The 23,138-nt window shown below is 44.1% G+C and overlaps 1 protein-coding gene across 1 annotated transcript in view; it reads right to left on the bottom strand.

Moving 5' to 3' along the window:
* Positions 1–23,138, bottom strand: part of LOC146788727 (vomeronasal type-2 receptor 26-like) — a 695,945-nt gene that overhangs the window by 428,661 nt on the left and 244,146 nt on the right. The window contains exon 3 of the mRNA XM_085630946.1: positions 638–1,477. Coding sequence (XP_085487072.1) covers positions 638–1,477 — 840 coding nt within the window. The remainder of the gene's footprint in view (positions 1–637; positions 1,478–23,138) is intronic.

Genomic DNA, 23,138 nt, shown 5'->3' with positions numbered 1-23,138 from the left:
CTCTTGCACTAGTGAGGGTGTGGGCTTAATGGTAAGCATAGTGTTTATTGGAAGGAGACTCTTCCTGTAAAAAACACTGTGCTTTTGCCAAATTGAACACTTTTTGAAGTTTCTATTTGTACAGTTCATCACACATGCAAAGTTGAAAGAGATCTGAGAAAAGAAAAGTTTCCCTAAACTGTATTCCTTCTTCGAGCAGGCATACATTTTGGGGTAAAAGTTTTGTTTATCTTTCTAAAAGAATTGTGATTTGCATCAAAATCCATGGATTGGTGGGCTGCCTCATTCGAACAAAGAGGCGCAAAGTAGCTCAAAGCACTTGCATTCATTACTGTATGACTATTTTCAAACACAAATGCAGGTTTGTACTGTACAGTAATCTCAAATCAAGCCTTTGGACTTGTTTGCATCAAAGGCTTGATGAATAGCTGCAAACTATCTTTAAATTATAAACCTATCTTTAATAGTTGTGACAGGGGCTCAGAAGTGACTTCATACTGACAAACAACACTGTACAAAATGCCTAATTTGGAAAATGTGTTTATATCTTGGGGAATTACATCAAATGTGCACTATGTGTGTCATATTATATTTGATTGACATATATATATTTAGAATTAGAAAGTGACTCTCCTACCTGCCATGGTTGGAAGTCCTTCTCTAGACTTCCACTCTCTGAGGGATGTCCTGAGTGGGCTGTGGATGAGATCATGTTGTGTAAGGCATGAGCCACGGCATAGACCGCAGTGTAAACACTGTAAGTGATGTAGAAATTATAAGCATCGTACATAAAGGGGTCCACATCTCTCATTGTCTCGTTCCCTGTACAATGAGGGAAGTAGGATTCATAGGCAAAAGTCCTATCCAGTAAATCAGGAGAACAACGGAATGTTAGCACCCAAAGCCACACAAACATGTTATTGTCTGAGAAATTTAAAGGGTTCACACTGTACAAGAAATCTGTCAGTCCAGGAATCTGTCCCTTAAGAATGGAAAATTCCAGTGCACCACTGAACATATTCATTCCAGAGTAATTTATAAAATCTTTCAGATGTGATGTGACTGCAGAAGTGATCCAAACTATAGTAGGCAGACCTTGCAAGTGCTCTATGATGCCTGGAATCATGTAAGCATATGAACAGTGAACTATCACCACATTGACAGAAGAAACATTGATTGTTTTAGAAATCTGATCCTGCTCAATGTCCCAGGACTTGCCGACTCTTTGTAGGAAGGCCACACAGCCTCCACTCCTGGTGATCTCTCTCTCCAGCTCCTCACCAGCCCTCCTGCCGCTCTCATCATCTGAAATAAGGATCCCAACCCAGGTCCAGCCAAAGTGCTGGAGCAGCTGGGCGATGGCGCGTGCCTCGTGTATCTCATTGGGGACAGTGCGATAAAAGGATGGGAAGCGATGTCTGTCACTGAAGATTGGATCCATGGCACCATAGCTGACCTGAGGAAGACATAATATTAGCTATTAGACATATTGCACCAACCTCCATGAACACACATTACTGCCGATGGTGCGTGGCTTGTGGATCTGGATCTCATTGGGGACAGTGCGGTAAAAGGATGAGAACTGATTTCTGTCATTGAAGACTGGATCCATGGCACCATGGCTGACCTCACAAAGATATGGACATGAGCTATTGGACACTTTACAAAGCTATGGGTGTGTCAAGATGTTTTTCACAGAAGTGCTGCAGTTTGCGTAACTGTAACACATCCCTTCAGTTCCAAAGTACTTTCTCATTCCCGGAAGTCTGCTACCTCTTCAGAGTGAAATGGATCAAATATGTTCATACCCTTTGCTTTAATCTATATGGACTCAACCTATGAGTTTCTACCCCCCCCCCCAGAAGCACTCCCACTAGATGGCATCTTGGTAGGTGTTCTAGTTTATTTTGCACACTGTACGTCCCACCCTATTTAATGGGAGATGGGCTGTGGACGCCCTGCAGAAACTAATCTACATAATGTTTCCTTTTAACATTTTTGTTTGATTGTGATGTATGCTGTTTTTAGTTGTTTTAATGAAACAGCCTTAAAATTCCCTGCTAAGTGAATTGCTGGAATTCTTACGCTCTGCACTAAAAATCTGCACTTGGAAATTACGAGCCAGAACAAGTCCACTTTCATTTAAAAATCAATTCCTGTTTAGAATAACCAGCTGCTGATAGACTTTTGCGCTGTTGCTTGATCGCGCTTTTGCACATTTGATTGAAGTGAGGCCTTTGCGACAGGGCAACCTATTTTACCCCCCACCAGAAGCACTCCCACTAGATACCATCTTGGTAGGTATAGTTTATTTTGTACACTGCATATCCCACCCTATGAATTGGGAGATTATCTGGAGACACATGTAAAGGGCACCCAGTGGGCATGCCATAAAGGCAGGTCTGTCCTCACGTATTGGCACATCAACCGCACACACCGCCTGCCCCTATGCTGATTTTCCCTCACAACACAGAGCTCTCCGTGACCTTAGCACTCAGGTAAAGTGGAGAAGGTAGACAAGAGCTTCTTGCCCTGAGGCCCCCTTTTTCTCAGTTACAATGCCACGATCCAGGAGGGCAAACCACCAATATAGATAGCGCCAATATATATAAAGGGAAGGGAGTCTTCCATTGTGGACTCACTAAGTCTAAATCCATAAAGACACCATAGAAGTTAAATTCCTACTTAAGGACACAGGAACAGATATTCAAATTATTATGGAAACATGGGCCTCATCGGACATAAATCCAGAATTTGGGAAGGCTTGCCCGAGGAATATGGGATACAGGTACCAAGAAAGGGAAGTTTAGGAGGTGGGACAATGGCGATCTTCAAGCATACTATAAAGGTAATTTATTTCCAGAGCCTTGTGGGTTTGCTTGATTATCTGCACATCTATTGATGAAAATCAGTCTAAATAATTCAATTCAACAGTATTTGTTTGAGGTGCTCATATGATGTTACTATACCCACCCACCAGGGTACATCTTTCCTAGGAACTCACACCTAGAACAATATTGAACCACAATACACCAGAGCACACCCGATCATTATATCTCTAATCCAACACAGAAGTCAAAGGAGACTAGAGAAAAAGAAGAAAAAAACACCCCACACAAAACATTTCAGTCATACCACTGATCAAATGTCCTTTCAATTGAGAGCCAGGCACAATCTTGAATCAGGTCTTTCCGTAGATTTTTATTTCCACTTTCAGAATACGCAGAACAGCAGCCGATGCACGTTTCGCCCCCTGGGCTTTATCAAGCCACGAAATCAAAAGTAGTCAGGTCCGATTCTTCTCGAACCTGCTTTGTATATATTGGCCTCCGTAATAAGAAGTTTATCTGCTTGCAAACTGCTTGATCCTTTTCAGTGCGTAGCCCCACAGATACAAGGACCACTTCAATCTTTTTGTCGTTAATAAAATCAATCGGACCTTGATAAGTCCATTCTGAGTCTTCTCGCATGTGTGTAGAGTTGTGACCGGCAGCTAAGCTTAGCTTAGATAAACTTCTTATTACGGAGGCCAATATATACAAAGCAGGTTCGAGAAGAATCGGACCTGACTACTTTTGAATTAGGGCCTTGATAAAGCCCAGGGGGCGAAACGTGCGTCGGCTGCTGCTGTTCTGCGTATTCTGAAAAGTGGAAATAAAAATTAATGGAAAGACCTTATTCAAGATTGTGCCTGGCTCTCAATTGAAAGGACATTTGATCATTGGCATAACTGAAATGTTTTGTGTGGGAATTTTTTTCTTTTTTTCTATCCTCCTTTGACTTCTGTGTTGGATTAGAGATATAATGATCGGGTGTGCTCTGGTGTATTGTGGTTCAATATTATAAAGGTAACACCACTCTCTCTAGCTCCCCTGCCAAACTGTGAATTAATTGCCCTTAATTTTCAGCTGCCTGCCAATAAATATAACCTAGTGATATCATGCTAACCTGATTCTAATTTTGATCACATCTTAGTGAACTTTCTCAGCCCACTACTTATCACACACTCCAATTTGTTCGTGCTAGAAAACTTTAACTTCAGAGTTCACAACAGGGATGACAAAAAACCAGCTGAATTAATTACAGCTATGGTACACATCAACGTCTACATGGCTTCGCTCGCCCCCATCGTTAGAACCTACGGACTCAACATTGTGTCATATGCAGACGAAACCCAGCTCATCCACTCCCTATCCAACAAACCCAACACCGCCAGACACAACTTTCGAGAAGGCATGGAAGCCGTCGCCAAATGGATGAAAAACAGCTGCCTACAACTAAATACCAACAAAACGAAAGTACTCACCATGTGCCCAAATCCAGATGCCTGGAAAAACACCTGATGGCTCCCTGCCTTTGGAAGCCCGCCCACCCCCATGGACCACACACGCAACCTGGGAATCATCCTGGATTCAGAACTCAAAATGGACCGCCAGATCAAGTCTGTCTCGTCCTCCTGCTTCCACACCCTCCACCTCCTACGTAAGACCCTCAAATGGATCCACCGCGAACACAGAAAAACCGTCACTCATGCCCTGGTCGACTACAGCAATGCACTCTATGCCGAAATAAACAAAAACCTCACCCGCAAGCAACAGAACATCCAAAACGCTGCCGCAAGACTGGTCCTCAACCTGCCTAGACACTGCCACATCTCCCAGCACCTGCGCCCACTCCACTGGCTCCCCATCAAAGCTAGAGTCACCTTCAAGATGCTAACCCACGCTCACAAGGCCCTCCATGAAACCTGACCAGCATACCTGAATACCCGACTCAAATTCCGCACACCCCAAAGGACCCTACGATCAGCCCAGCTCTCCTACACCGTGGTCCCCCGCACCAAAAAGAACAGATCGGGAGGTCGCTCATTCTCCTTCCGTGTGGCCAGAGCCTGGAACGACCTTCCACTCCACCTCAGACAGATAACATCGCTCCCCATCTTTGCAAGAAACTTCAAAACATGGCTCTTCGACAGACCCCCTCCTTGATGGACTGGAACCTGTGAACCCCCCACACCCGCCGGCACCTTGACACCCTTACGGGTGAGTAGCCGCACTTAACAAACACCTGATTTGATTAGATTTTATGGAAACAATAGGGCTTAATAAACACATACAGGGTCCTACACATAGGACTGGTCATACTCTGCATTTGGTGTTTGCTAATACCAATATCATATCCAAAACAGAAGTAACACCATTAGTTTTGGTGTCATTCTGTTTAAATACTTGTTTGATCTGGCACCCTTGGCATGGGTTCCCCTTGACTTGTTTGCTTTCTGACTTCCTGTTTTGCTGACTTCATTTTTGCTGGCTTTAGGATTCTGGGCACTTTACCACTTTTGACTAGTGCTAAATTGCTTGTGCTGTTTTCCTAAAACAAGGTAACGTTAGCTTATCCACAATTGGCAAATTTAATCTACTTATAAGTCCCTTGTAAAGTGCACTACATTTGCCCTGAGTCTGAAAATTAAATGCTACTTGTGAGCCTGCAGCACCGATAGTACCAATCACTTCGGTAGTCCTTTAAGCATGTGTAAGGCCTGTTGTTGCAGAGCCGGGGAGTGCAGTTTAGACTGCCATGTTGACCTGGCAAGATAATCCACATTCCAGGCCGAAACGTTCTTTTTTGATACATATAAGATATATACTTTTAAGTTTTATATATCCTGGTAGTGAAAAACGATTACATTGTTTTGTAATTTCTGAAAGGCCTATCTTTTCCTTAGGTTACCATTGCGATTAGCGAGTACCTCACTACATCTTATAAGTGTAGTTTCCAATTTGGACAAGATAGATATTTTGCGTTTGGTGTCTTTGGACTGACAATTTAAAATCACAACTTATGGTAAAGTTGGAATTTAAATTGTTAGTCTGAAAGTGCTACTTTTAGAAGGTTGCCATTTTCATACTTTAACCATTCTGTGCCTCTGCCTGTCTCTAAATACATGTCTGGGTAGGTGACAACTGGGCTTTGTACATTCCGTCTAGACAATCACACACAAAGGGAGCTGAGGTGTGTCATTCACATTCGTTCGGCCCTTCACCAGATAGATGGTTCTTTCTGATCTAGAAGGGAGGGAGAAGCTGACACTTGCATCTGAATAGTCCACACTCAAATAATGGCCAGCCCCACTATAGTGAGTCTGAAGCCAGAGCAAGATGGGCAGGGACCTTGTGCACTTCAAATTCTCCTTTTCTTCTGTGCCTGCCCTCTTGCTTGCTGGCAGTTCTGTGCCTGCCCTGCTTCCTGCTGGATATTTATGCAAGTATCCATGTGCCATCTGCTATGCGCCGGTCAGAACAGAAGAATTTGCCTTTAACGCATCTCTGCTTCAAGAACTCTACACTGCTGAAAGCATAGCTTGACAACAAGGCCAGGGGTTCAACACCGAAGCATACCCAAACCGTGCAACTCAGAACTGACACATCTCCTACAATCCTTTGGATTGATACCAATACATTGCTTCTGACCACTCTTCACAGCTGCTCCTTGACATTGACGCTTTCTCTGTGAAGGTAGTGTTTGCAAGGGCTCTGATTGGCTCCTGTATCTGACCTGCGCTCCATTCCAGTCTGCTTGACTTTTCAGATTTGACCTGGATCAATGCGACCAGATAGCCCCGGATGGCGCTTTATGACTCTAAGTACTATAAATCAAGATATTCTTTAAAAATTCATAAATGTGTTTCCACTTATTGGATTTTTGTTGTTTTGGTCTTGTTTTGTTCATCAAATTAAGCTCTATGTTTCTAAAACTGTTGTGGATTTTTTTCATGGGCCTTACACTGTTTTACTGTTGGAAATGCTGCACAAATACTTTACACATTGCCTCTTAAGTTAAGCTTGAATGTTCTGTGCCAAGCTATCAGGGGGTGTACACAGGTTAATTTAGGGTGTGTATCTGGCTTACCCTGACTAGGATTGTGTTACCTGCGTGGACAGGTTGCATACTTCTACCCACCAGAAATGCAATTTATAACATTGATGTTCAGCGGTGAGGATAGGACTTCATTTTATGCAGTATCTTACAGTAATTTGCTACGCACTACCATGCATATATACGACCAATTTGAATCAATAGTCTCTGATCCTCATTGGAATATTTTCCCTACTCTTTCTGATTTTAAATTTTTCAAATCTCACTGATTGGCATTTTTTTCCTTAAATAATGTCTCCAACTCGAGTTCCTGTATCTGCACCTACAACCATGGAGTGTGAGATGGCCCAGTTGGAGAGTTATATGAAAAGCTTGGACAGAAGTTGCGCACTCCAAATTTCTCCCTTGTCAATATTTTAAACAATGATTAGTTGGTGCAAACGAATTAATCCCCCTGAGTAGGGAATTCAAATCGTAGATAGTGATAGCACGTTCCTGAATAGGAAAATGTCTTTCGTTTTGCACTCAATCTCAGAGATATGATCTCTTTTGTGAAATTAAACTCGGGTAAATCGAAGTTTATTCAAGCATAACTTGGGTTTATTATCCGTTGTTCAAAATTAATGAAGTCAAAGAATTGTATTCATTCTTTATCAATGCATCATATATCCAACTGCCCAATGCATTTCGGGCTTTTTTAAGCCCTTCTTCAGGGGAGGTACTCTGAAAGGATAAGGTATAGGGTTCAGTATATGTATACATTTTATAAACACTCAATAGAAAAGACAGTACGGATTATAAATTAGGAGAGGTCTACACATGGGCAGAAGCCTATGCTTACAAAAGACAACAACGTCAACACACAGGACAAAGATCGGACATAGACACTACATCTTCCGATGACTCATCCAGTAGAGATAAGACAACCAGAACACCTCAAACTTCACAGCCAAATCTCAGATCAACAGAGACAGGAGACCCACAGCACACAGCCAGTGAGGGCCCAACAACCAGTAGTTCGGGACAATCTCATTTTTTAGAGGCAGGCACAAGGCCACCCGGAGATCCAGGAGGAAAAACATCAACAAAATCAGTGGCCAAGAGCACGCGCAGTCAGAAAACCTCGTGATAAACATCTCCTCTTACAATCTCACACAACTTCAGATTGCTACACTTCAAAAAGGAACCTCCTTTGTTCCCACCTACCATTCCAATCAATTAGAAACTGACATAAGTTTCTTTAAATTCATGCGTCTACTGAGACTTAAATACTATTTTCGAAACATCCTTAACATTCCAGATGTACCACGGAAGAATACCCTAATGGGACTTCGCAACAGGAGCACCTTTACAGCACCCATGAGTCATAAAGTATTGGATGCCTACGAAACAATCGTCAATAAAGAACTCAAGAAAATTGGCTACCACAACAAAAAGGCATATTCTAACATAACCAAAAAAGAACAACAAGCCTTAAAAGAATTAGCAAACAAACCAGAGATTACCATATGTCAAGCCGACAAAGGTGGAGCACTGGTCATTATGGATACCATCTTTTACACTAAAAACGTTAATGAGCACGTCAACAATTCAGAAACATACATGCCTACCCCAACGGATCCAACCAATGATTTCATGATTGTGATAAAAACCATCGTTAATACAGCTTTAGAACAGGGAGTTATCAACGATGAAGACAAAACATATCTGATCAAAAGCAACCCATCTACACCCTATATCTATATGCTCCCCAAAATGCACAAAAACGCCACAAGACCGCCATTCAGACCCATTGTGTCTACAGTGAACTCACTACATGAACCCGTAGGGAAATATTTGGACAAACATCTACAAGCTTCTGTTCAGTCGATGACTACCTACATTAAGGACACCACTGATTTTCTCAACATCCTGGAGTCTATTCGAAATTTGATAACCATGGAAACCGTCCTATGTACCATTGATGTAAACTCACTTTACACTTCTATACCCCATGATAAAGGCATTGAGGCAATCGAGTCATTTCTAATGACCACAGACAAACCAGAGAATCTCAAAGTATTTCTGATGGAACTTATGCATTTCACCCTTTACCACAGCTACTTCGAATGGGCAGGAACATTTTACATCCAATGCTCCGGAACTTCCATGGGCAATTGTGCCGCCCCAACATACGCGAACCTCTTCATGCACCGTTTTGAAATGGACAACATACTTTGCAAACACGAGTGGACCCAACATCTTACCCTTTATAAAAGATACATTGATGACATTTTTATCTTATGGAATGGCTCAATTGATTATCTGGAATCACTAATTGAATCACTTAATACAGTTGACCAATGAATTCAATTCACTCACTGTATAAACAAAGAATCGATAACATTCCTGGATACCAAGGTCACATTACATCAAGGACACCTCACTACTGAAGTTTACACTAAACCTACTGACCGCAATAACCTTCTGCACTTTCATAGTTTCCACCAACCATCTCTCAAGAATCACTTGCCCTACTCACAACTACTACGATTGAAAAGAATCTCAAGTACCAATGAATTGTTTGAATCAAGCAAATCCGCTTGCATTTCCAAATTTGAACAACGAAAATATCCTACCAAAGTTCTTGACAACGCCATTTTGAAGTCTAACAAGTCTACCCGACAGATGTTTCTTTCACCCAAACCACCAAAAACTTCAGATCAACGAATGACATTTGTGTCAAAATTCTCCACACAAAGTTTCAACATAAAAAAACCATCCTCAGGTATTGGCCTATGTTAAGTATGGAAATGGATTTCAATAACATTTTTGAAATATCACCTAGATTTGCATACCAAAGATCACGCAACTTCAAACAAATATTGTCTAAAGCTGATGAACTTACTACCAGCACCTTCAAAGGTACTTTACCATGTCTTAATTGTGGTAATTGTAACTCTATCATCAAAGGTACGAACATCCAACACCCTTCACAAGGCAACACGATTAAACTCAAGGTTACAGCCACATGTAATAGTCAGAATCTCATTTACATGTTGAAATGTCCATGTGGTTTGGTTTATGTGGGCAAAACTGAGAGAAAAATCCGTATACGGATTAATGAACACAAAAGCAATATACGCACCAAACAGGCGAAATCACCAATCGCAGCTCATTTTCACCAGCATCAGCATAACATCTGCCAACTGCGATTTCTGGTTCTTGAACAGATTCCCCATCTGAGGGGACGTGACAATAGTAAATATCTATTACAAAGAGAAACATTTTGGATCCACAAGCTGAATTCCATACATCCGAAAGGTCTCAACGAACGTTATGATCTGGGCTGTTTTCTGTAACTAAGGTCTTCTTTATTCACCTTAAAATGGAGATTTGAACTTTCACCCGACTTGTGATACCCTAGTACCTTGTGTAACTTTACAGTTCATGTTGAACCTCACAGCCATTTTATTTTATTTTATTTACTAATTTTACCTTATACACATGTACCATTGTACAATTACATTGACGCCCCCTAACAAGCTCCATGATTTGGTAATATCCTACATCTTTTGAACTGTCGCTTCTGGTTCGAATCATTCGAATTACATGTGTTTCTTCGGTTCCACACGCTGTCTTTTCCATTTTCACTTTTTGCCTAATTCCTTTACAGATTTAACCGCACTCACTTTTGTTTATTATTTTTTCGTTGACCACGATATTGTTTGTACGTGCAACTTTATTGACCTCTTAGAACTACAAGTCTGTTTTCTTTGTAGTTCTCCTTTTCCCGCATTTTTTCCTTATCACATATCACATGATTACGTGTAGTTTCATCAAACTTCATTGACCTCTTGGAACTACAAGTCTGTCTTCTTTGTAGTTCACCTTTTCCCGCACTTTTCCTTATCACATGTCTATATATCACATGATTACCATCCATTACACTTACCGGAGCGTTTCCGACTTGATTCTCCCGGTTTCAGGAGAATCTATACATCACCATACCAACTGTAAGTTTGATCTTCCGTTACTTGTCAGATATTGATTGAGTTCTTTTAAAAGGCCCCACGCTGCATGCATTTTTGTTACCCATACCACCATCTAGATTTCTCTTTTTATCTCGTCTTTACTTCTTCTCACAATTTTGGCAAAAGCACACCACATTTCTTTGCCCTACACGGCATTTTCATTTTTATTCATTTTTTTACTTACACTACCACCCAAACTTTCCTGGTCCATTTCGGCTCCACTTTTTCCTATGATTTTGGTAAATGCACACCACAGTATGTTGTTTTAACATGTAAAAGAAGTGGATATTTTCATATCACCATGATGTGTAGCGTGCCTCTATTTTGGTAATTACTCATACTGGTATTGTGTTTTTCTACCTATCACGAACGTATTATTTTTAAATACTGCTTTAACATGATTATGTTTGTTACAATCAACATCTACTGTATAATTGTTTGGGCAAAGATTTCTCTTTTCTATTGAGTGTTTATAAAATGTATACATACACTGAACCCTATACCTTATCCTTTCAGAGTACCGCCCCTGAAGAAGGGCTTAAAAAAGGCCGAAATGCATTGGGCAGTTGGATATATGATGCATTGATAAAGAATGAATACAATTCTTTGACTTCATTAATTTTGAACAACGGATAATAAACCCAAGTTATGCTTGAATAAACTTCGATTTACCCGAGTTTAATTTCACAAAAGAGATCATATCTCTGAGATTGAGTGCAAAACGAAAGACATTTTCCTATTCAGGAACGTGCTATCACTATCTACCAGTTGGAGAGTTAGACCGCCCCCAGCTCAAAACCTTCTGCAAGTGGTTTAGGGTTTCCATGAGGGGCTTCACATAGAAGGTAGAGCTATAAAAGTCAATGAGGGTATGTTTAGATTGCCCAGGATTTCTCTGTGACCCCAGAAGTAGATGATACGGTTACAGAGGATTATGACATAGAGCTGGATTCACTGGTGAAGGGAAACATCCATTACAACGCAGTCATTACAACAACCTACCTTTACAACGAAACAGTTACAACACAACTGCCTTTACATCGCATGCCATTACAATGCAAGCCATTACAACGCATGTCACTACAACGCATGCCATTACAATGCATACCATTACAACATATACCATTACAACGCATTATAAGGTAAGTAATGGAGATTTTAGTATTAGGGTGGTATTGATTTCAGGGTACATGGGCATAGTAATTTGTACCCCCACACTATCCAACACGTTCCCTACTGTTGCACTCACTGGAGTGGGAATAGTATTTTTTACCCCTACACTATCCCACACTTACCCTACTGTTGCACTCACTAGAGTGGGAATAGTAATTTCGACCCCTACACCATCCAACACGTACCCTACTGTTGCCCTAAAAGTATTATGCATTGTAATTGTATGTGTTGCAATGGTATGCATTGTAGTGGAATGAGTTGTAATGGTAGTTTTAAAAAATGTGTTGTAATGGCATGCGTTGTAAAATCATGTAATGTAATGGTAGTTGTGATGTAAAGACTGTTGCAAAAGCATGCGTTGTAATTACATGTGTTATAACATTGTATATTCACTGGCGAATCTGGATCTGCCTGTGGGGCAGGGAGTCAACAGTGTGGAGGTTCCCACAGAGCAGGCGGTAGTGTATATATAAAAGGCCTGACCCCAGAGGAGCTGGAAGACAGAGTGAGGAGAAAAATTTCAGATTGGAGTAAGCCAAGCTCAATTTAGAGGAAAAGCAAATGCAATTGGCTATGGAGGAGGAAGAGAAAATGAAAAAGTTGGCAATGGAGCAGCTCAAACTGGCCATGGAGGAGAAGCTTATACTAGAGTGATTGGCTCATGAGAGGAGCCTAAAGGAACTGGACTTCAAAGCTAAGCGACTAAAGTCCAGTTGTGGCTCCAATACTGTAGTGTCTACTTAGAGAAGGGTCCACATTCCCAAGGATGTTGTTTCTGATTTTGTGGTGGGAGGCAACATAGATAGATGATTTGAGGGCTATGAGATTACTCTGCAGATGCACAAGGCCCCTGGGAATAATTGGGGAGCTGGTGTCTGGAGGCACTTTCATAGTCAGGGGAGGGTCACCCTCCTGGCCCTAGAGGGGTGAGAGGATGAGGTTTCGCATCATGAAGGAGACCCTAATCAAGAAGTTTGTCCTGGCCTCACAAAAAGTACAGACAGAAATTGAGGGATAGTTAGAACCGTTCACAACAGACCTAGGAGGATTGTGTGGATTCCTTTTTCAAGGCACTGGATAGTTGGGTGAAGGACAGTGATGTGAAGGTTAAACCGGGGTTGTACAATGTGATTGCACAAGCGCATCTGTTCAGTCATTGTTTCCCAGATCTGTGCGAACACCTTGTGGATGGTAAACTCACTGACCCGACAGAGCTTGCTAAGGAGACATAGTGATGGGAGAGAAACAGGGTCCATAAGAAGGTATCTGAGGGGATCACTGCAAGGGGGGGCAGGGTCCTCACCAGAAGGAGGGGAAGGACAAACACAAAAACAAGGAGTTCACTAAAGGGCCACAAACAAGTCATGTTTGTCAGGGTTCTCACTCCCTTACTTAAAAGAAGAAGTGCTTCCCCAATAGTAAGTCTGAGGGAAGGAACCCTTGAAGTGCTTTGAGTGTCAGCAGGAAGGGCAGTTCAAGGGAAATGTCAAGTGTCCCAAGCGGGCAAGCCGCCCAATGGAGGGCAGTCACTGGAGTTGATTAGTGTATCACTTGTGGAGGAGATGGTCCCCGATAGTCTGGGGGATAGTGCAGAGGTTACCCTAGTGTCCCTGGGTGACAGAAAGAAAGTGCAGAGAACTCACATGCCTGACAATACTAGAAAGTATAATGAATATGTCTCTTTACAATGCATGCAAATACAGTGCATGCCTTTACAATGCGGTCATTACAACGACTGCTTTGTACCACGCATACCATTACATACAAGTCGGTACAATGACTTGCTGTATGGGGTGCGCTGGGCTTAGGAATAGTATTATTTACTATTCCTACTTCAGTTTGTGCAACAGCAGGGAAGGTGTTGGGTTGTAAATCCAACACCAGCGCGCTCCCTACAGCAAGTCGTTTGAACAACTTGCGATATAATGTACGCATGGTAACAACTTGGTCATTGTAACAACCGTGTTGTAAAGGTAGCACGTTGTGGAGACAGCGTTGTAAGCGCTGGTTCCTAGTATAGTCAGTTGGTCAACACTAATGGGCAGAGGGTGGAGGCTCTGTGAGACACAGAAGCCAGCATGACAACCGTTGGGTGTCATCTGGTGTCTTCAGAGCAGGTGGTTCCTAATTTGTTCAATTGATTTCAGCTGACAACCGTGAGAGCCACCATCCAGAGGCTCTAGTTCCCTTTGAATGGGGGTTTCTCAGGTCTGCTTAAGATAGCTATCAGTCTGTCTAGACCTGTGGATTGTCTGCTGGGTAATGACCTGAGCAAACACAAGGAGATGATGGACAGAGAGTTGAGACATTTTAGCCACTCACCCTCAGTCACAGATCTGGGTTGAATCCATCATCGTTCTTTGGATCATTTTGCTGCCCCAGTTGAGACCCAGCCATATGCAAATCAGTATTGACACTGTTCCTCATGGGAACAGTACAGCCAAAACTGCCAAGCCAGGTCTTCTCTGGACCGGAAACAAGAATCCTGCAACCGGGTTTAAGATAACACCCCTCACCAGCCAGGCTAGCTTATATCCAGTGGCAAAGTAAGCAAGGGACCCATGATGGGAATACCCTGCCAAATTAGGGTGAACAAAAGAAAACACAAGGAGATGATGGATGTAGCACTGAAACTTTTTAGACACTCACCTCCAGTCATAGCTCTGGGTAGAATCCATCACCGTTCTTTGGGTCACTTTGCCACCCCAGTTTAGACTCAGCCATATGCAAATCAGTCTTGACCCTATTCCTCATGGGAACAGTCCGGCCTGAATTGCCAAGCCAGGTATTCCCTGGACTAGAAACAAGCTTTGTGGGACCAATTTTGTAAGACCCCTCATCAGCCAGGTTAGCTTGAATTCAGTGGCAAAGTGAGCAAGGGACCCATGTCTGGGCATACCCTGCCAACTTAGAACAGACAAAGAAAACACAAGGAAATGATGGATAGAGCACTGAACCTTTTTAGACACTCACCCCAGTCACAGATCTAGGTTGATTCCATATTCATTCTTCACCAGAAGCATAATGCCTGGAAGGAGGTCTAGCTTAGGTTCCATGTCAAGCTGTTAGGGTTGAATGAGTGGGTGTGTCTGACCACACAGTCCATGGCAGCCCAAGAGGGTGGTCAAAAGGACCTGAAGCCTGGAATAACTGACCTTCCTTCCCTTGTAGGTACCATGAGGGGGAAGCCATGGTACCTACAAGGGAGGAAGTGGCAGAACTGGGGAACCTGCTTGCGCGTCCGCGCATGCGCATTTGTCAGAAGAAGTTAGAAACCAGGAAGAGGGAGCCCCGGAGACGCCGCGCTTCAGGTAAGTGTCTTTACTTTTATTTATTATAAATTCAGGGTATGTTTTAAAAGGAGGGCGGGAGGGAAGCAGGTGGCACGTAGTGGGGCTACGCGGAGCGCGTAGTGTGCGTAGATTTGGGCACACTACGAGCTGCTTCACATAGCCCCACTACACTCACTACGCCCACCCTTACCTTTGACAGGCTGGGAATCGATATCACTGCGCTTCTGGATTCATGGACAACAAATTCATTCTGATCTTGGTGGAGCATGTCACCTGGTACCTGGAAGCTATTCCCCTGAGGATGGTGACTGCATCTGTCATGGCCGGTGCACTAGTGGGGATCTTCACCCCTGTGGGTTTCCCCAAGGAGGTGGTATCTGTTTGGGGGTACCAACTTCATGTTGTAGTACATGAAGGTAATGTGGAAGGAATGTTGGGTGACCTAAAAGTTCCCCACTCCTTACCACCCTCAAACCAAAGGGTTGGTTGAGATGTTCAACCAAACCCTGAAAGGAATGATGATGGGTCTATCAGACACCATGAGGCATACGTGGGACATGCTCCTGCTGTGCCTTTTGTTTGCATACATGGAGGTACTGCAAAAAGGGGTTGGTTTTACTCCCTTTGCACTTTTGTATGGTCATCCTGTGAAAGAGCCTTATAAGAGCGATGTCACCTACCTGGTGGACCTCCAAACTCCTAGGAACCCTTTGAGTGTCCTGCATGGTATTCGCCTCAAGTGCCACTCCGAGAGGTCTCAGGTTAACATGCTCTTGGTAACTGATGATGGGGTGAAAGAGGAAAGTGAGCCTTTCCCGACCTCCTATATTCCAAAGAGCCGGATGGGTCAGTGGACCATGTTAGCCTCTTCCCTACACTGGCCCTAGATAAACAGAGAGACTGCCTCCAGTTGTTGGGGCAGTTTGCCTCTCTCTTCTCACTTACCCCAATGCTCACTGCATGGTGCACCAATGATATTGACACTTGAGATAGCCCACGTGTAAAAACATAAATCTACAGGTTTTCTGATAAAGTGAGGGCTAACATTCAATCCATCATGGCATTTGTAAAGTGCACTACATACCCGCGAGGGTCTCAAGGCACTAGGGGAGGGTGGAAGCTCCTACTGTTCGAAGAGCCAGGTCTTGAAAAGTCTTCTGAAGGTCATAAGGTCTTCGGTCTACCGCAGGCGGATGGGGAGGGTGTTCCATGTCTTGGCGGCGAGGTGGGAGAATGATCTTCTGCCTGCGGTCACTCTTTGGATGCGGGGGACTGTGGCGAGGGCGTGGTCTGTGGAGCTGGCGGGTGGGGTTGTAGAGGCTGAGCCGGCTGTTGAGATATGTTGGTCCGGTGTTGTGGAGTGCCTTTTGTGCGTGGGTGAGGAGTTTGAAGGTTATCCTCTTGTTGACCACGAGCCAGTGTAGGTCTCTCAGGTGGGGTGTGATGTGGCTGCGGTGAGGGAAGTCGAGGATCAGGGGTATGGAGGCGTTCTGGATGCATTGATGCCGTTTCAGGAGTTTGCCCAGGGCTCCTGCGTAGAGTACGTTTCCGTAGTCCAGTCTACTGCTGAGGAGGGCCTGGGTGACCGTCCTTCTTTTTTCGGTGGGGATCCACTTGAAGATCCTCCGAAGCATGCATAGGGTGTTGAAGCAGGAGGAGGAGACGGCGTTGACCTGCTTCGTCATGGAGAGGGTAGAGTCGAGGATGACCCCTAGGTTGCATGCGTGGTCGGTGGGTGTTGGTGTGTTCCTAGTGCAGTCGGCCTCCAGGAGTCATCCCAGGCTGAGGGGGTGGATCTGAGGATGAGGACCTTGGTCTTGTCCGAGTTCAGCTTCAGTCGGCTGTTTCTCATCCAGTCGGCGACAGCCTTCATTCCTTCGTGGAGGTTGGTTTGGGCAGTGTGGGGGTCCTTGGTGAGGGAGAGGATCAGCTGGGTGTCGTCAGCATAGGAGATGATGTTGAGGTCATGCCACCATGCGATGTGTGCGAGTGGTACCATGTAGACATTGAACAACGTTGGGCTGAGGGATGAGCCTTGTGGTGCACCGCAGATGATGTCGGTGGCTTCGGAGCGGAAGGGGAGGAGGCTGATGCTCTGTATTCTGCCAGTTCAGGGCCTTCTCTTGGATTCTGGCGTCGTAGAGGCGTGTTTGTAGTGTGCAGTGGTAGAACATGTTGAAGGTGGCTGACAGGTCCAGGACGATGAGGGCCGCGGTTTCTCTGTTGTCCAGCAGGGTCCTGATGTCATCGGTGGCGGCGATGAGGGCAGTTTCGGAGAGTTCCTTCTTGATGTTGAAGAGCTCTTTGCTGTTGTGTGCATTGTTGTCTAGGCGGTCTTTGAAGGAAGTCCTTTTGGCGGCTCTGATGAGGTGGTGGTGTCTGCGGGTGGCGTTCTTGTGGGCTGTGTAGCTTTCCGGTGTTCGTTCACAGATCCAAGTTTTTGAGTTTTCGGCAGATTCGCTTGGAGGCCTGGAGGTCTTCGGTGAACCAGCTGGCTTTCTTGCTAGTGTGGGTATTAAGGAAGAGGTCTCCAAAATATCCATTAGGGGTTATTGAGCCCACAAAGAGCCCTCATCCAGGCCAGTGATGCTGGTCCCCAAGGTTTCCCCTCCAGGTGTCACATATGAACTTTGTTTCTGTGTGGAATAACAAAGGCTTAATGCAGCCTCTAGGAACCATGTGCACCCCATCACCAGAACTGATGAGCTCATACATAGGGGTAGGCAGAATTGGAGGAATTTAGTAATTCCATGTCTCTCTTGTAATGGGGAATTATAACCACTACTGAAGTTAAAATCCTAGTAATTAATTCCATTTTGAAACTCTTGGCAAAACCACACTAAATACTGGACAAGTTCACAGAATTTCATCTTGCGCGTGTCTGAAGCAAATTCATGGGTCAGCAAGCAGTGCACTCCTTTAATTTGTTTACTGTAGAAAGCGGAGCTTTCGGTGGGCGGAGAGAAGGAGATGAAGGTGGCAGGGGAGGGCAGGCAGTAGGGAGGTAGAAAAGAAAAGTGGGTAAAACCTAACTTTTGTTTTTTTCAGAAGACTTTCAAGGGGTGCCCTGCCTCCTGCTGCCTTTACAATCTCATCTAGGACTATGGGCCAATTCAAGTACAAATGCCTGGCGTCCGGGCAAGGAGTCTGAGGGTTAGTTAGTATAGGACTACAGATCACTCAGTGTATTGGTCCACCACAATAAATAACTATTTTAGAGACAATAATGGATCCTCTGTAAAGGCAAAAACCACTAGACAGTGGCAACAAGAAGAGCATGTGCATGCCAGAATGTATTGGATCACCGACCCTGGATTCATCACTCCTGCACCTTACAAGGATCCTCAGTAGTTAACCAGGGAAAGTCTTTTCCCATGACACCCAGCTAGAGCTCAGCCTATCCGAGCTCCAGCCGCAGCAAGCACTTCCTGGAGTTACACTGTATACCTTGGTTGCTGCCACTGATTCATGAGCCATCGCACCACAGGCACTCCTCTGCGCCAATCAGCAAGCTTCTTGTTTCGAGACTGCTTTCCTTTTCACTAGAAATAACTTGACAATAGAAGTGTGGCAGTTTGCTAACAGCACAGCAACACACTCTTTGGTCAGGGTTTAGTTATCCGATTATATGAGTAAGTCTCATAGGAAACGCAATGCATAGCCCACAGGGCTGGGACTGCAGTGATAGTATCTGTACAGACAGTGGCAGGGGGTAGTTACACTTCTGGCTGTAGCTATTGAGAGAAGTGTAAGCTCGCAGCTCTGGGGCCGTGGGTTGGATGTGCTGGTTCGTCTTCTTGCTGGTGATCACCGCTGGCTTCTTCTTGGTGGAGCTAATATTTAAGGGGGCCTTGCACGACAGTGGGACAGGGAGTGTTTTCTCTGACCTCCTCCCTTGGATCTGGTTTTGTTCTCAAGGTCGGTTTTAATATTTGAGTTTAATGCTTAAGTTCATCCCCTGAAGAAACAAGGCAAACGCCACTTTTACTGAAGGTCGACATGCCCCTGTTCAGTCATCCACAGCCTCCCCTCTGAGACTTTATTCCTTTTTCCCACAGGGTCTCATTGCATCAGTTTAATAGTTTGCAGCACGGTGCTCACTAGAGAACACTTCCTCCTGCAGCAGGTGCCAAGGGGCTTAAGCAGAGAGGCAATCTAGCCGAATTCTGTTATACAGCTGATCAATTAGCTAGGGGTGGTCAGAACTCTGTGGTATCCTCAGAGTCTTTATGGAACTCAGTGGAATTCTGTAGAGTAAAACTTTGTGAGTTCTGGCCACTCCTGCTCCTAGATTGACTTGGAGCTGCCAAGTTCACCCGTATGATTGACCTAACATCTGGGTGCTGACAAATTGCCTTGCCCAAGGGGCAAAAGAGAGGTCTGAGTTCTCCACACCAGAAGGGCTCTTCTTGTTCTGAGTCATGCTCTTCGGGTAAAGAACACCCCTGCCTCTTTCCAGGGTTTGGTCAACCAGGTCCTGGCTGGGTTGGAGAACTTCAATACTGTCTACTTAGATACTATTGCGGTCTTCAGCTCCAGTTGGGAGGAGTACCTGTGTCACCTCAAGGAAGTGCTTCAGGCTATGCAGAGGGCAGGCCTGATTATCAAGGTCAGTATGTGCCAGACATGGCAGGGATCTGTGGTCTACTTGGGTCACCAACTGCAAGGTGGCAAGGTGCAGCCCCTCTAGGCCAAGATAGAGACAATTCTTGATAGGAAACCCCCAAGACCCAAAACAGAGGGTAGAGTCTTATTAAGCCTCAATAGTTATTACAGGAGATTCACACCATTGTTACCCCATTACCAGAGCTGCCTTTTAGGAAGCAGACCCATTAGGTGATCTGGACAGAGGCATTCTAGAAAGTCTTTGACACCCTGAAGGAGGCCATGTGCATGGCACCCATGCTCAAGGCTCCTGACGTCTTCTAGGAATTTATTATTCATAAAAATGCCTCAGAGTATGGTGGGTGTAGGGTCTGTGCTGTCACAAATAAGTGAACAGGGCCTAGATCAACCTGTAGCAGAAGGCTACTTCCCATACAGCAGAGGTGGAGCTCAATAGAAAGGGAAGATTATGTTGTGGTCTGGGCACTGACAAAGCTAAAGCCATACCTGTTTGGCACTCACTTCTAGGTTCAGACAGACCACGGGCCCCTCAGATGGTTAATGCAGATGAGGAGTGAGAATCCTAAACTATTGAGGTGGTCCATCCTCCTACAGGGAATGGACTTTACAGTGGAGCATCATCCTGGAATAGATCACTAAAATGCTAATCGTCTCTCCAGGTTCTTCTGCTTTAGTAATGAGAACTCCCCAGTAGTTGGTACCTCTCCCCATTTTCAGCTGAGGGGTACACATGTTAGCCTGGAATCCTTGGCCTAATTTCCACTGACTTTTTTGCTTTTTGACCTCCAGTTTTTCTGACTACATTTTTGCAGGCTTTAGGATCCTGGGTACTTTATCACCGCTAAACAGTGCTAAAGTGCACGTGCTCTATCTCTAAAACAACATGACATTGGCTTATCCATAATTAGTATATTTAATTTACTTATAAGTCCCAAATAAAGTGCACTACATGTGCCCAAGGCCTGTAAATTAAATGCTACACAGCAATGATTGTACCACCCACTTTAGTAGCTCTTTAAACATGTTTCAGGCCCGCCATTGCAGAGTCTGTGTGTATAGTTTAAACTGCCATGTCAAAATGGCAAGATAATTTACTTGCCAGGCCTAAACCTTCCTTTCTGAGCTATAGTAGTCATACCAAATGTAGGCTGTAGACTGCCCCAAGGGCAGGGTGTATTGTATTTAAAAAGTAGGATGTGTACGTTGAACTTTTACATGTTGAATTAATTTTTCGCTACTGCAGGACCTATATTCCCCATAGGTTAACATTGGGATTGGGGTTACATTTTATAAGTGTAATTTCCAATTGGGACAAGATGGATATTTCAAGTTTGGTGTCTCTTGACTCACATTTTAGAATCACAAACTTATGGTAACCTTGGTTTTTACATTCTAAGTCTGAAAGTGCCACTTTTAGAAAGGTGTCATTTTCTTATTTTAACCATTCTGTACCTCTAACTGTCTCTGAAGATACATCTGGGGTGGGTGACAGCTGGACTGTGTGCATTCCTTCTAAATAGTCACATACAAAGAGAGCTGAGATGTTTAACTCACATTCTGATGGCCCATTACCAGGCTGCTGGGTCATCCTGAGCAAAATTGCAGGGAGGAGATGACACTTGCACATGAATAGAGCTTTGCCTGTCTCCACTCAAAGAGCTGCAACGCCCCCTGTACTGAGTCTGGAACCAGGGCAGGAATGGAAGGGCCCTTGTGCATTTCAAAGGAGTCTTGTTGAAGTATCACCCACTTCAAATGCACAACTCAGCATATGTACTAGAACCCTACTAGTAGAACTACATGACCAGTATGACATTGCAAAATGCTTACTAACTTTGAAAGTGAATAACCATTACAATGACCCTCTTCCTGCAAAATGTGGGCCCACATTCAACCACATGGTCATCCCCTATTGGACTAAACTAATACATGAATCGCTAGCCCAAGGATCTTTTCCTGACTGTCAAAAAACTGGCCAGGTCATCCCTCTCTTAAAAAAACCTGTTGAGAACCCCTCAGACCCAAACAACTTTCGGGCGGTAACAACCATTCCCTTACTAGCCAAAGTACTAGAAAAATGTGCTCAACAACAACTAAGTCAAAACATTACCAAATTTTAGCTACTAAACAACTGCCAATCAGGGTTCAGATCAGATCACAGTATGGAAACAGCTATTCTGCACATAGTAGATGACGCTCTGCTTGCCTTCGACCGAAACAAAACCTGTTTTCTGGTCCTTCTTGACCTATCATCTGCATGTGACACCGTAAACCATCCCAAATTATTAGACCACCTGGAGAATAGGGTGGGCTTATCGGTAACAGTCCAGAAATGGTTTAATTCCTTCCTAGAGAACAGATCACAAAGATTCCTGGTGAACAACAAGCTATCCCCACCATCTTCGATTCAATTGGGGTTCCAGAAGGATCAACTCTACCCCCTTTCACTATTAAATCTGTACATCAAACCATTAACAGAAGTATTACAACAGGCTAACATTTCCTCCCACATGTATGCAGACAACACTTAGCTGTATATGAAGATTACATCACCAGAAGAGATCAACATAACTAACGAAACACTGCAGAGAACAGTTGAATGGCTATCTGGCAATCATCTTAAGCTTAACTCACAGAAAAAAGAATGCCTTCTGATCTCCCCACCTAAAGGTTCTGCCAGGATCAAGGAATGGACCAATATGATCACTGTACTAAACAGTATCCAGATTCTAGTGGATTCGACTAAGTCTCTAGGAATGACGCTGGATTTAAATGTAAATGCCAGCATTTGTAAAGCACACAGCTACCCCCGGAGAGATGTCCCAGCGCTGGGGGCCATCGGGAAGATTAAGCAAGCTATTGCCCAGAGTCACATTGTGCTGGGCTAACCTGCACCGGAGCCGGAGATCGAACCGTGAACCCTCTGGTCCGGAGTCAGGACCCCTGGCCGCTGTGCCACACCTCTTCTGCTCAGATCTGTTCAACAAAAAAATAAGACCTACCTGTTTGCCAAATTTGGTGTAATTCCGTTCAGCAGTTCAGGCTGTAGCTTCGTCTAAAGTTTTCTATGGAAAATAACATGGGCAAAATGTGTTTTGGAACCCCCTTTTTTTGCTCGGCCCCTGCTTGATGAATCACCCGAACCCTTCAGGAC

The sequence above is a fragment of the Triturus cristatus genome, chromosome 10 (assembly GCF_964204655.1).
Source record: "Triturus cristatus chromosome 10, aTriCri1.1, whole genome shotgun sequence".
Taxonomy (NCBI): Eukaryota; Metazoa; Chordata; class Amphibia; order Caudata; family Salamandridae; genus Triturus; species Triturus cristatus.
Note: the sequence above shows the minus strand (reverse complement) of the source record. Positions and strands in the feature narration are given on the sequence as shown.